The sequence below is a fragment of the Oncorhynchus gorbuscha genome, linkage group LG07 (assembly GCF_021184085.1).
Source record: "Oncorhynchus gorbuscha isolate QuinsamMale2020 ecotype Even-year linkage group LG07, OgorEven_v1.0, whole genome shotgun sequence".
Classification (NCBI taxonomy): domain Eukaryota; kingdom Metazoa; phylum Chordata; class Actinopteri; order Salmoniformes; family Salmonidae; genus Oncorhynchus; species Oncorhynchus gorbuscha.
Window position 1 is genome coordinate 81762445 of NC_060179.1, and position 15292 is coordinate 81777736.

The 15292-nt window shown below is 39.5% G+C and overlaps 1 protein-coding gene across 17 annotated transcripts in view; it reads right to left on the minus strand.

The window, feature by feature from the left end:
• Positions 1–15292, minus strand: part of LOC124040425 (calcium-activated potassium channel subunit alpha-1-like) — a 251371-nt gene that overhangs the window by 46567 nt on the left and 189512 nt on the right. For 10 of the 17 annotated variants that reach the window (XR_006839718.1, XM_046357601.1, XM_046357600.1 and 7 more), the window contains 3 exons: positions 14170–14246; positions 10697–10705; positions 4509–4541 (listed from right to left, as the gene is read on the minus strand). Coding sequence is in view for 16 of the 17 variants with exons in the window: in XM_046357601.1 (XP_046213557.1) it covers positions 4509–4541; positions 10697–10705; positions 14170–14246 (119 nt within the window). In the remaining variant the exon portion in view is untranslated. The remainder of the gene's footprint in view (positions 1–4508; positions 4542–10696; positions 10706–14169; positions 14247–15292) is intronic. The other 7 variants (XM_046357604.1, XM_046357608.1, XM_046357607.1 and 4 more) reach the window with 2 other exon arrangements.

A 15292-nucleotide genomic window follows, 5' to 3' on the forward strand; every position in this document is an offset into this window, starting at 1 on the left:
CAGCTCCTCAGTGCCAGTACAGTGAAAATGAAATAACAACAGCAGGTTGACATCTAGCGACTCCTGTGGTGGGCCGGGCGCAGTGCGCGCTGACACAGTCGCCAGGTGCACGGTGTTTCCTCCGACACCTTGGTGCGGCTGGCTTCCGGGTTAAATGGGCACTGTGTCAAGAAGCAGTGCGGCTTGGTTGGGTTGTTCTTCGGAGGACGCACGGCTTTCAACCTTCGCCCTCTCCTGAGTACGTACGGGAGTTGCAGCGATGAGACAAGACTGTAACTACCAATTGGACACCATGAAATTGAGGAGAAAAGGAGGTAGTAAGCAACAACAACAAAAATGACAAAAAATGGGCTATCCTCCAATCACAATGCTGCCAGGCTGTTTATCTATGACAGTATAATGGAGACAGTAGTGAAGCAAAGGTAGAGTGGCTGGAGATTCCTCAGTCAGTGTGTTCAATATTTAGTCGTTCCCAGCTGACAGCTGCACACACTGGGTCATTAGCAAGGAATGCTACACGTGCAACCACTCCACCCCAGCAGTACAGCCTCTGCCTCAGCCACAAACACATGCGTAGTAAAGCCTAGCTACACCAGACCTCAAGGGGGCTTTACAACCCCAGTGCTCTACTCCAGCCTAGCAGCAGCCTCACTGTTGTGATGTTAGCTAGTATCATTGAGGTTCAACCCGAGGGGTGGGGTTGCACATGTACTCCACTCAGCTACAGTCTGAAACACAACACGTTGTATGTTGTTATCTAGTGGTGAGCAGGGGCCTAACTAGCCACGTCGTGCTGCATGGCACCACAAGTAGGGTTCTCACATGTACAGTGTGATGTTACTGGAGTGACTGGGCAGGTATCTGTATGTAACTAGCAGCCTGCTGGCATCCTCTGCTGCCAGCCCCCCTGGGCCAGCTCTCGGAGGCTATACATTGACACTGAGGGCCTGGAAGACTGCAGGCTTCCTTTACAGTTGTTGACTAGAGGAATTGACCCAGACATGGGCAATACTACTCCACTGTTGCTGCATTATGGTGGGCTGCGTTGGTTCTGGAGTTGTAGTGCAATTATTGTTTATTTGTTTACCTTCATTTAATTAGCCAAGTCAGTTAAGAACATATTCTTATTTAGAATGACGGCCAGCCCCGGGCCAAACCCTAACCCGGAGCCCCTGGGCCAATTGTGCTCCGCCCTATGGGACTCCCAATCATGGCGTGTTGTGATACAATCTGGAATCGAACCAGGGTCTGTAGTGACGCCTCTAGCACTGAGACGCAGTGCCTTAGACCGCTGCCCCACTCTGGAGCCCCGAATAGACTGGTTCTGATAGGTTGACCTTTTGATAAAGGGGTCGTCTTTAACTGTCGGACAGAGAAGAATGAAAATCAGCACTAGAGAAGAACCATAGATTATAGTCTATACAGTCTATACTGGTAGTCTATACAGTCTATACAGTCTATACGGATAGTCTATACAGTCTATACTGATAGTCTATACAGTCTATACTGATAGTCTATACAGTCTATACTGACAGTCTATACAGTCTATACTGATAGTCTATACAGTCTATACTGTTGAATTCAACTGACTTTATAATGGACCTATACAGTCTAATATCAGGTGCTGGGGGTTGAATTGTATTTTAATGGACCGAATATCAGCGGGAATTGTATTTTACAGACGTGTCATTCACCATTATTTTAAGTCGGGGATCATTCTTTATGGCATAAAAATATGAATAGTTCAATAATTAAGACACTCATTGTTATTAAACACCACTTAAAACCACTAGAAGTAGACTCTTAAAATGAAAATGTTAGATATGACATTTACTTTGCTATTCATAATAAACATGAATTAATCAACAGCGGGGCTTTCAGGTGTTTGATTGTTCTACTATTCTACTATGAGAATAATCGCAACAGACACCTGAAAGGGAGGAACTTATTAACATATTTTATCACAACAAATCTAATAAACTGAATATTTTGAATCCCTAATCAAAGCTGCAAAATAAATGTGTTTATTTCATTTTGACTGATCTAGTTTCCTAGTGTTAAAAATATACTTTTAAAAATGTATTATGACAAACAAATCTGACAATACCCTCAGGAGAAAGAAAATATCTTTCCACTTCTCCCAAAGCTAGCTGGGATCAGAAGCCAATTTGTATAGAGATTATTATTTAAACGGTCAGCTGTCCAACACATTACAGTTCTGGCTCTAAACCTCCTGCACTCATCTGTCCCACGTCAAACACGCACAGCTTTACAGCAGGGACAACACATTACTGTTCTGGCTCTAAACCTCCTGCACTCATCTGTCCCACGTCAAACACGCACAGCTTTACAGCAGGGACAACACATTACAGTTCTGGCTCTAAACCTCCTGCACTCATCTGTCCCACGTCAAACACGCACAGCTTTACAGCAGGGACAACACATTACCATTCTGGCTCTAAACCTCCTGCACTCATCTGTCCCACGTCAAACACGCACAGCTTTACAGCAGGGACAACACATTGTGGCAGATGTCCTGACTTTCTAAGACCCTCTACTCTAGATGGTCTATAGTAACGTTGTCTCGTCATTCACTACTTGGAATGAATTGTGAAATCGGAGAGAATAACGCTCAATAATTATGTTTTGTCATTGTCAATCTAAAAACAAAAATCTAAACAAGTGAATAGTGTGATCCTCTAGCTTATTCGGGTGATTGGTTTTGGTAGCTGTTTGATTGGTTTTGATAGCTGTTTGATTGGTTTTGGTACCTGTTTGATTGGTTTTGGTACCTGTTTGATTGGTTTTGGTACCTGTTTGATTGGTTTTGGTACCTGTTTGATTGGTTTTGGTACCTGTTTGATTGGTTTTGGTACCTGTTTGATTGGTTTTGGTACCTGTTTGATTGGTTTTGGTACCTGTTTGATTGGTTTTGGTACCTGTTTGATTGGTTTTGGTACCTGTTTGATTGGTTTTGATACCTGTTTGATTGGTTTTGGTACCTGTTTGATTGGTTTTGATACCTGTTTGATTGGTTTTGGTACCTGTTTGATTGGTTTTGGTACCTGTTTGATTGGTTTTGGTACCTGTTTGATTGGTTTTGGTACCCGTTTGATTGGTTTTGATACCTGTTTGATTGGTTTTGGTACCTGTTTGATTGGTTTTGGTACCCGTTTGATTGGTTTTGATACCTGTTTGATTGGTTTTGATACCTGTTTGATTGGTTTTGATACCTGTTTGATTGGTTTTGATACCTGTTTGATTGGTTTTGATACCTGTTTGATTGGTTTTGGTACCTGTTTGATTGGTTTTGGTACCTGTTTGATTGGTTTTGGTACCTGTTTGATTGGTTTTGGTACCTGTTTGATTGGTTTTGGTACCTGTTTGATTGGTTTTGGTACCTGTTTGATTGGTTTTGATACCTGTTTGATTGGTTTTGATACCTGTTTGATTGGTTTTGATACCTGTTTGATTGGTTTTGATACCTGTTTGATTGGTTTTGATACCTGTTTGATTGGTTTTGGTACCTGTTTGATTGGTTTTGGTACCTGTTTGATTGGTTTTGGTACCTGTTTGATTGGTTTTGGTACCTGTTTGATTGGTTTTGGTACCTGTTTGATTGGTTTTGGTACCTGTTTGATTGGTTTTGATACCTGTTTGATTGGTTTTGGTACCTGTTTGATTGGTTTTGGTACCTGTTTGATTGGTTTTGGTACCTGTTTGATTGGTTTTGATACCTGTTTGATTGGTTTTGATACCTGTTTGATTGGTTTTGGTAGCCGTTTGATTCCAGGTTCTCTTGAGATTCACCAGACATAACTGTTATCTGAGAACTACAACGCTTTACTCTACAGTGCATTGATCTTAGCACTAATATCCAGAGATACACTACCTTAGAGCAGTAGCACCATCTACTGCTCAAATCAAAACTAATACTTACTGAAACAAAAGTTTTGGGATAAAACTGAAAAACACACATCGTTCTGTGTTATAAAAATTTAAAGTTATCATGAAAGACATACGTAGTTAATATGCCTCATGTACCATGACAGTATTTTCTGTCACAGGGCAACACCAGACAGACACTAACCTCCCTCCTAAAGACACACAGACCAGACCAGTCCAGTAATAGACAGTGTCTTTTTCAACGTCAGTGGTTGGAGGATGTGGGATTATTGAGCAGTGAAACACAGCAACTGGCGAGCTGGGTTGAGGTCAATTATATTCAAATTCTGTCAATTCAGGAAGTAAACAGAAATTCCAATTGGATTTTTTTTTCTCAAAGAAATTTAGGAAAACTGGAATTGGAAATTCAGTTTACTTCCTGAAATAATTATTTAACTGAAATGACCCCAAACCTGCTGACAAGCAAACAGGAAAATATGGAGAGTTAGATAGACACAGTCAGAAAGATGTAGGCAGGGAATGGGACAGGGGACTGAGAGGAGGGTTAACAACGTTAATAAACACATTTAATAACAAAAACATACATGGAAATCAAAACTTACTTGATTTGATATATCCGTTATAGTTATTTTTTGCTGAGAAAGATGCAAAGACAATGAAAGTTACAGGGTTGTTGCAACGAGAGCAAATGATATGGCCTGATAATACAGGGTTGTTGCAACGAGAGCAAATTATATGGCCTGATAATACAGGGTATAACGGAAGGTTATAATGTCAGTTATAAAGCTGCTGTTGGGTTCAATCTCTTTAAGGCACTTCTGAACTGAGGTGTGCCTCGAAGACAAAATGGACCAAGCAATGGAAAATAACAATTGGTTAGTAAAAAATTAGGATGTTTCAATGACTTGCGGTGATGCCGTCAGCTCAGCCAGATCTCACCAGATTGACTTCAGTATTCAAAATGTTTCCAGATCCCCAAGATGTTTCCAGATCCCCCCCCCCCCCCCCAAAGGTTTAATAGTGAAGTCAGACTGTGATATTTCCTTGGTCAGGGAGCTGAAATTATGAATGGATAATTATCTTAACATGATAAACCTTATTGTTACTGACACACACAGTACCTCATACATCGTGACGGAGACCTATAGAACAGGATATTTACAAAGGAAAGGTTTTGGGGAGTGGGTTTCCCTACTCTCCATGAAAAAGATTATCCCAGATTCCACATGATTTACTTTCTGTAAGTCGGCTTTTGGACCCCTGTAGAGCCCAACATATTCATCAAATACCTTATCTATTGGACCCCTGTAGAGTACAACATATTCATCAATACCTTATCTATTGGACCCCTGTAGAGTACAACATATTCATCAAATACCTTATCTATTGGACCCCTGTAGAGTACAACATATTCATCAAATACCTTATCTATTGGACCCCTGTAGAGTACAACATAAAGCTCAGGTTTTTTAGCTAATGGCAGGACAGTGAGGGGACATGTTCAACCATGGAGCATGCTGGTCCTGGCATCTGTCGCCTGCGATTGGCCGGCACAGAACTAACAGGCTAGCATCTGTCCAACAACAAGAGAATGAAAAGAGGGACACCTAGTCAGTTCTGAATGCAGTGAACCGAAAAGTGTCTTTCACATTTAACCCAACCCCTTCTGAATCAGAGAGGTGTAGGGGGACAGCCTTAATCGACGTCCACAGCACCTAAGGAGCAGTTGTTGACGGTTAACTGAATTGCACAAGGGAAGAATGGCAGATTGTTTCACCTTGCCGCCCCGGGGAGTCTAACCAGCAGCCTTTTGGTTACTGGCCCAACGTGCTTAACCGCTACGCTACCTGCCACCCGAAGAAGAGAGAGAGTGAGAGAGCGATGGAGCGGGAGAGAGAGAGCAATGGAGAGAGAGATGGAGTGGGAGAGAGAGAGAAATGGAGAGAGCGATAGAGTGAGAGAGAGAAATGGAGAGAGAGATGAAGCGAGAGAGAGGGAGAAATGGAGAGAGCGATAGAGTGAGAGAGAGAGAAATTGAGAGAAAAATTGAGAGCGATAGAGTGAGAGAGAGAAATTGAGAGAGAGATGAAGCGAGAGAGAGGGAGAAATGGAGAGAGCGATAGAGTGAGAGAGAAATGGAGAGAGAGATGGAGCGAGAGTGAGCGAGAGAGGGAGAGGAGGGGAGAGAGGGCTCTGGGAGGCCTGGGGGTTAGAAACTGTCACCCTGAGTTTCATGACAACTGGTAACACTCTCAAAATGAAAATGCAAACATAATTTTCATGTCAGCCCGCATGAGGCCCTGCTCTCAGTGTTCAGCACTCTGTGTAGACAGCGACTCTGGAGTATTCTCTGCTAACTTAGCCATGCAGCCAGACTACGGCTAGCCAGCTAGTCACATCCACAACAGCCCCTGGCTGGAAGACCGCAGCTGAGGGGAGAGGACAGCCCCCAGAGACTAGACTATCTGCTTTTGATTTTATTAAACAAATGTGGACTGACTTAATATTTCAAAGTAACGTGTACCAACACATTGCATATTCTGCTCTTCCCATGCCACGCAACATAAACCAGTGTGGGTTGATGACGTCATGCTCCGATCCACTCAGAGGAGATACAAAATGCCTTAGTTATCTGAGACTAAAGCCCCCCCCCTCGGCTCCATGTCTGTATTTCAGTATTTCTGTCTGTAGGGACTTGTTTCTTGACAAACGGTGTTGTCTTTACAGCCCCTTGAATCTGAAAGCATCTACTGTAATTGAGGGAGGGTGATTCAGGTCTCTAGTAAAGAAATGTAAAAGTCCTTGGTAACACATGGGCTACAGTAGTATGAAACCCTACTACAATAACATTGGATTCTGAACATTAACAGGAATATAGAATTTGGTCAATAAACAGGTATTTCGTCTATTTAAAGTATTTAAACTCACTAAATAACGAACTATAAAACGGTAAATCATGTGTCACTTACTAAAGGATAACCAAAACAGCATTAAAACACATTCCAGACGAACATAGCATGCTCTAGACGTCAACTAGGAGCAGGACGAAGACACGACAGGATAACCAACGTCATCATAACACTGATCTCCAACATCAATCAACAATCACGGCATATGTAGACTATTAGACTATTAGACTATTAGACTATTAGACTATTAGACTATTGATGCATTCTGACCGACACAGAAAACACACAAACCAAAGACTCTGTATTGCATGTTCATGCACACACAGACACACACACACACACACACACACACACACACACACACACACACACACACACACACACACACACACACACACACACACACACACACACACACACACACACACACACACACACACACACACACACACACACACACACACACATGGATGACACACGCTGTGTGTGTCATGTTGACAACTTACAGGCACGTAAAGTGGTCGAGCAATCATTAAGAGAGACAGGAGAGAGAGGGAAGCCACGCCGCTGAAGGGTGTCCTTCGCGTTACTATGGTGATGCACATTGGCCGACATGCGAGAGCAGTCACGCTCTGAACGGCCGCAATCAAAACAACATGCCAGCGTCATTCTCTTGTAGACGGACACCTTGGCTACAGTCATGGGACGGTTGGAGAGATGGAAGGATGAGAGGAAGGGGAGGAAAGGAAGCAGGTTAATGACAAGGCAAGGTTATTCTGTAACCTAGTGAGGGGGGGGGGATTGGGAGAGACGTGGGAGGGGCGCTAACAAAAAAGGAACAGGTGCAGAGTCGGACCCTAAATACCAAAGTCACTGACTAGTACAACTTCTATTCTACAATCTGAGACAGACCAATGTGGCTAAATCTCAACGAGGGCTTTAGTTTGAAAATATTCACTGATGCTATAAACTTGTGTTCGTATTCACACAAAAGGAGGATCTTCAGTCAGTAGAGCTGTCGTCTGAGACTAGAGGACGTCCATATCAAAGTGTCAGCAGGTTAAACAGACTGTCAGGAACACTGCTTGACTGTACCCATCTGATACAATAGGTGAGTGACTGGGTTACTGTACCCATCTGATACAATAGGTGAGAGGCTGGGTTACTGTACCCATCTGATACAATAGGTGAGAGGCTGGGTTACTGTACCCATCTAATAGGTGAGAGGCTGGGTTACTGTACCCATCTAATAGGTGTGAGGCTGGGTTACTGTACCCATCTGATACAATAGGTGAGAGGCTGGGTTACTGTACCCATCTGATACAATAGGTGAGAGGCTGGGTTACTGTACCCATCTGATACAATAGGTGAGAGGCTGGGTTACTGTACCCATCTAATAGGTGAGAGGCTGGGTTACTGTACCCATCTAATAGGTGAGAGACTGGGTTACTGCACCATTGAGCGTATGTTGATTTTGTCCACTCACACCAAACGCGATCAGGACACGCAGGTTGAAATATCAAAATTAACTCTGAACCAACTATATTAATTTGGGGACAGGTTGAAAAGCATTAAACATTCATGTCAATTTAGCTTGTTAGCTTGCTGTTGCTAGCTTATTTGCCCCGGGATATAAACATTGGGGTTGTTATTTTAGCTGAAATGCACTCCGAGAATTTATCCACAGATAAAATTGTAAATCTAGTTTGTTTCTAGCAATTTCTCCTCCTACAGGCTTATTCTTCTACTGTGGACTTTATATGGCGGTTGGCAACCAACTTTAAGGTGCATTACCACCACCAACTGGACTGGAGTGTGAACCTCAGTTCATCTTTCAATCACCCACGTGGGTATATGCTCCTAAAAACCAATGAGGAGATAGGAGAGTCGAGACTTGCTTGCTCGTCAATCGTCACAAATAGAATCAAGTTTTATTTTTTAGCCCCTGGCTACGCAGACGCTTGTTGACGTGCACGAGCAGTGTTGGTGCAATGATTGAATAACATGTATGTGCACATTTATTTTCTGCAACGCTCGTGCACGTGACGCGGGCAGTGTGGTCAGCATGTAAATGTTTAAATAAAACAGTTAGCTGGTTTCGTGATGAACATGCTCTGTAAGCATTTGGTAACCCAAGCAAAGCGGCACTGTGAAATCTCAATGTTACACTGAAGCCTATGATGCTAGCTATATCTTCCTCATGTTGGCATCCGTCCGCAGAGAAGTTCACATGATGTAGACGCAGGGTGAGATGTTTAGCCACATACAGTACAGTATACTGTATATGTATATGTACTGGGACTGGGCACCGGTCTCCTGGCTGCACGGGACCGGTTTGACTCAATCAAAGTGCTGTATGTAAAGCAGTCCTCACTTTTTTGGATTCATAATGTAAAAGTGTGCCCATCTATCACGATCACTTGACCAAAGTCCAAATATCAAAGATCACTCACTGCAGCAAAGATCACCCACTGCAGCAAAGATCACCCACTGCAGCAAAGATCACCCACTGCAGCAAAGATCACCCACTGCAGCAAAGATCACCCACTGCAGCAAAGATCACCCACTGCAGCAAAGATCACCCACTGCAGCAAAGTTGCTGCATTTGCATTTGTTTAAGCTGTTTTCTAGTGACATTTATTTGGATACATCCATAACAATGAGCTAATGAGGTGCGATTTCGCCTGGCATAGACAATGTGCTCTCTCGTCAGGACACTGTTATTCAGCGGAGCTAGTCAACAACACAGCTAACACAATCACTTCACACTGAGGCTGGAAAGACTGAAAACTAGCTGCACTTCATTTAGTTCTACCTGTTTTCTATTGACATTTCTTTGTATATATCCATAAAAATGATGCCAGCTGATTCATGATTTAGACTGGTTGAGAAACGCTGCCTGTCTGTCTGTCGATCTCGTCCCGACTCCCAACACGTTCATAAATTGTCTGGCTGGGCTGATGAGACAGTGGATTGCTCAGTCAGATGGAACAGAGTGAATAGGCATTCCAACGTCATAGATTTAGCCGGTGGTAACTTGTAGAATCTGGTTTTAACCAATCAGCACTCAGGTCGTTGTATAAAGGCCAACAACTAAGTCAATATCCCATATTCAATATCCAATCATGTTTGCTGCTTTCACAGTATCTTTTGATTTATTTTGAGCATTTCTGAGTTCAAACCATTGACTCATTCTAACCTCATCCAGATTGTTGAAGTGTTAGGAGGACATCTGGTGGTAGTCTGCAGTAACTGTTTCAAGTGAAATTGAGTCCAGAGATATGGGTGGTACATTCTATCTTAGGATTTTGACTGCGTTCAATGTTCTCCTTGACCAGAGAGTAAAGCGTGCAAATGAGAAGTGAATGAAGAACGCAGGCAGGTAGCAGTATTGACCTTCAACACATGCTATATGAATGAATAACGCAGGCAGGCAGCAGTATTGACCTTTGCCTGTGTCCTTATGAAGAAAGTGTCCTGTGTCCTTATGAAGAAAGGAGGCAGGCAGGCAGCAGTATTGACCTTCGCCACATGATATATGAAGAAAGGAGGCAGGCAGGCAGCAGTATTGACCTTCGCCACATGATATATGAAAAAAGAACGCAGACAGGCAGCAGTATTGACCTTCGTCACATGATATATGAAAAAAGAACGCAGACAGGCAGCAGTATTGACCTTCGCCACATGATATATGAAGAAAGGAGGCAGGCAGGCAGCAGTATTGACCTTCGCCACATGCTATATGGATGAATAACGCAGGCAGGCAGCAGTATTGACCTTCGCCACATGATACATGGACAGTAATTTCAACAATAACAGATCTAATTCAAGGCAGTAGACTGTACTATGGAGGGGAACGCTAGGGTACCCATATCACTCACAATAGATCACTACAGGTGAACCGTTAACACATTGTGTTCCAAGGCAGCAGGAATAGAACACATGAAGAGTTAGGGTCAATAGGTATGGACATAACATACGTAAGACAAGACAAGCGTCTCCAGTCTAGGCACACCGTTGAATAAGCCTGTTTGAAATCACCAAAGGAGAAACACAGACGTTAGACAGATCAAAACTGTTTTCGTTGCTGTTGAGACTGGTCCCAGATCTGTTTGTACTGTTTTGCCAACTCCTATAATCATTGTCACGCCAAAACATGACAGATCTGGGACCAGGGTGTATGCTGCTTTATCCTCTTGCTCTTAAATCAGAACATCACTGTATTGATTATCATTATGTATTGATTATCATTATGTATTGATTGCGACATTAATGTATTGATTATCATTATGTATTGATTGCTACATTGATGTATTGATTATCATTATGTATTGATTATCATTTGTATTGATTGCTACGTTAATGTATTGATTATCATTATGTATTGGTTATCATTATGTATTGATTGCTACGTTAATGTATTGATTATCATTATGTATTGATTGCTACATTAATGTATTGATTATCTTTGTGTATTGATTGCTGCATTAATGTATTGATGATCATTGTGTATTGATTGCTACATTAATGTATTGATTATTATGTATTGATTGCTACATTAATGTATTGATTGCTGCATTAATATATTGATTGCTACGTTAATGTATTGATTGCTAAGTTATATGTATTGATTGCTACATTAATGTATTGATTATCATTATGTATTGATTGCTACATTAATGTATTGATTATCGTTTTGTATTGATTGCTACATTAATGTATTGATTATCATTATGTATTGATTGCTACATGAATGTATTGATTATCATTATGTATTGATTATCATTATGTATTGATTGCTACATTAATGTATTGATTATCATTATGTATTGATTATCATTATGTATTGAATGCTACGTTAATGTATTGATTATCATTGTGTATTGATTGCTACATTAATGTATTGATGATCATTGTGTATTGATTGCTACATTAATGTATTGATTATCATTATGTATTGATTGCTACATTAATGTATTGATTATCGTTTTGTATTGATTGCTACATTAATGTATTGATTATCATTTTGTATTGATTGCTACATTAATGTATTGATTATCATTATGTATTGATTGCTACATGAATGTATTGATTATCATTATGTATTGATTGCTACGTTAATGTATTGATTATCATTATGTATTGATTGCTACATTAATGTATTGATTATCATTATGTATTGATTATCATTATGTATTGATTGCTACGTTAATGTATTGATTATCATTATGTATTGATTGCTACATCAATGTATTGATTATCATTATGTATTGATTATCATTATGTATTGATTGCTACGTTAATGTATTGATTATCATGATGTATTGATTGCTACGTTAATGTATTGATTATCATTATGTAGTGATTGCTACATTAATGTATTGATTATCATTGTGTATTGATTGCTACATTAATGTATTGATTATCATTTTGTATTGATTGCTACATTAATGTATTGATTATCATTGTGTATCGATTGCTACATGAATGTATTGATTATCATTATGTATTGATTATCATTATGTATTGATTGCTACATTGATGTATTGATTATCATTATGTATTGATTGCTACATTAATGTATTGATTATCATTATGTATTGATTATCATTATGTATTGATTGCTACATGAATGTATTGATTATCATTATGTATCGATTGCTACGTTAATGTATTGATTATCATTATGTATTGATTGCTACAGGAATGTATTGATTATCATTATGTATTGATTGCTACGTTAATGTATTGATTGCTACATTAATATATTGATTATCATTGTGTATTGATTGCTACATTAATGTATTGATTATCATTATGTATTGATTGCTACATTAATGTATTGATTATCATTATGTATTGATTGCTACATTAATGTATTGATTATCATTATGTATTGATTATCAGTATGTATCGATTGCTACGTTAATGTACTGATTATCATGATGTATCGATTGCTACGTTAATGTACTGATTATCATGATGTATTGATTGCTACGTTAATGTATTGATTATCATTATGTAGTGATTGCTACATTAATGTATTGATTATCATTGTGTATTGATTGCTACATTAATGTATTGATTATCATTATGTATTGATTGCTACATGAATGTATTGATTATCATGATGTATTGATTGCTACATTAATGTATTGATTATCATTATGTATTGATTGCTACGTTAATGTATTGCTTATCATTGTGTGTTGATTGCTACATTAATGTATTGATTATCATGATGTATTGATTGCTACATTAATGTATTGATTATCATTCTGTATTGATTGCTACAGGAATGTATTGATTATCATTATGTATTGATTGCTACGTTAATGTATTGATTGTTACATTAATGTATTGATTATCATTATGTATTGATTGCTACATTAATGTATTGATTATCATTATGTATTGATTGCTACGTTAATGTATTGCGGTACGTCAGTTGAACTAAGCTCACGTGGCATCTATAAGTTATATTCTTCAAGAATCAACGGGTCTATATATCATCAATTTGAATCTTAATCTTAAAATGGATATAAGAACTGCAGATTTGCCCCTTTAAACTGGTCTTACGGCCTTTCCAGATGCAGAGGTTACCTGGTTTTATCATGTAAATTGTCAAGAAAGGACTTAACTGTTTTAGTGGCTATGTAGGTCATGTCAGGACAAAGTCTGTATCCCCAATGACACCCTCTTTTCCCTATATACTACACGTCTTTTGACCGACGCCCCAAAGTAGTGCTCTGTAAAGGGAATATGGCTCCATTTGGGACACAGGCCAACGACACTACAATGTTTATGCTAATGCTAGCTCTGCTTAAACCTAGACTGTAAACAAATTCCTGTCAACACTCATCTATAGTATACACATAGTATAGTACACATATAGTATAGTACACATATAATATAGTAGAGTACACCTATAGTATAGCGTAGCACACATATTGCATAGTATACATTTAGTATAATACACATATAGTATTGTAGAGTACACATTTAGTACAATAGTATATTACATGTATAGCATAGTATATTATATGTATAGTATGGTATAGTACACATATGCGATTGCAAAGTACCTTCATAGTACACATATAGTATAGTATATTACATGTATAGTACATATATAGTATAGTATAATACATGTATATTATAGTACACAAAGTATAGTATGCATATAATATAGCAAACATATAGTATTTCTAGAGTACACATATAGTTTAGTAAACAAGTAAACATATAGTATAGTACACATATAGTATAGTACATGTATAGTATACACTGTGTTGAAATATCGTGCATTAAAACGCTCAATAAATATTATTTTTAAAGAACAGTAAATACTTACATCGTTTGCATCCACATTTCTTTATCCTTTTAGGATCTGTGATGTCATCGTGGCAAGCTTTGCAGTAGAAAAGTGCCCTATGAAAACACCCCAGACATATTTTAGTATCCAACTCTATTTGGAGGCTTTCTGAGTCTTTTCTACAGAGAACAATTAAATACTTTCACATACAGGGCATTCGGGAATGTATTCAGACCCTTTGACTTTTTCCACATTTTGTTACGTTACAGCCTTATTCTAAAATGTATTAAATCGTTTTTTCCCTTATCAATCTACACACAATACCCCATAATGACATCACAATGCCCCATTATGACATCACAATGCCCCATTATGACAAAGCAAAATAGGTTTTTAGAAATGTTTGATATGTGTAAAAAAAATATGGAAATATCAAATTTACATAAGTATTCGAGTCTTCTTGGGTATGACACTACAAGATTGGCACACCTGTATTTGCGGAGTTTTTCCCATTCTTCTCTGCAGATCCTCTCAAGTTCTGTCAGGTTGGACGGGAACTTTGCTGCACAGCTATTTTCAGGTCTCTCCAGAGATGTTCGATTGGGTTCAAGTCCGGGCTCTGGCTGGGCCACTCAAGGACATTCAGAGACTTGTCCTGAAGTAACTCCTGCGTTGTTTTGGCTGTGTGCTTACGGTCGTTGTCCTATTGGAAGGTGAACCTTCGACTAGTCTGAGGTCCTGAGCACTCTGGAGCAGTTTTTCATCAAGGATCTCTCTGTACTTTTCTCCGTTCATCTCTCCCTCAATCCTGACTCCCTGCCACTGAAAAATGTCCGTACAGCATGATGCAACACCAAGCTTCCCCGGAGGGATGGCGCCAGGTTTCCTCCAGATGTGACACTTGGTATTCAGGCCAAAGAGTTCAATCTCGGTTTCATCAGACTAGAGAATCGTGTTTCTCCTTTCCAAATCATGTCCAATCAATTGAATAGAACACAGGCGGAACCCAATCAAGTTAGAAACATCTCAAGGATGATCAATCAGCACCTGAGCTCAGTTTCGAGTCTCATGGCAAATCTCTGAATACTTATGTACATTTTTTGATACATTTGCAAACAAATCTAAAAACCTGTTTTCACGTTGTCATTATGGGGTATTGTGA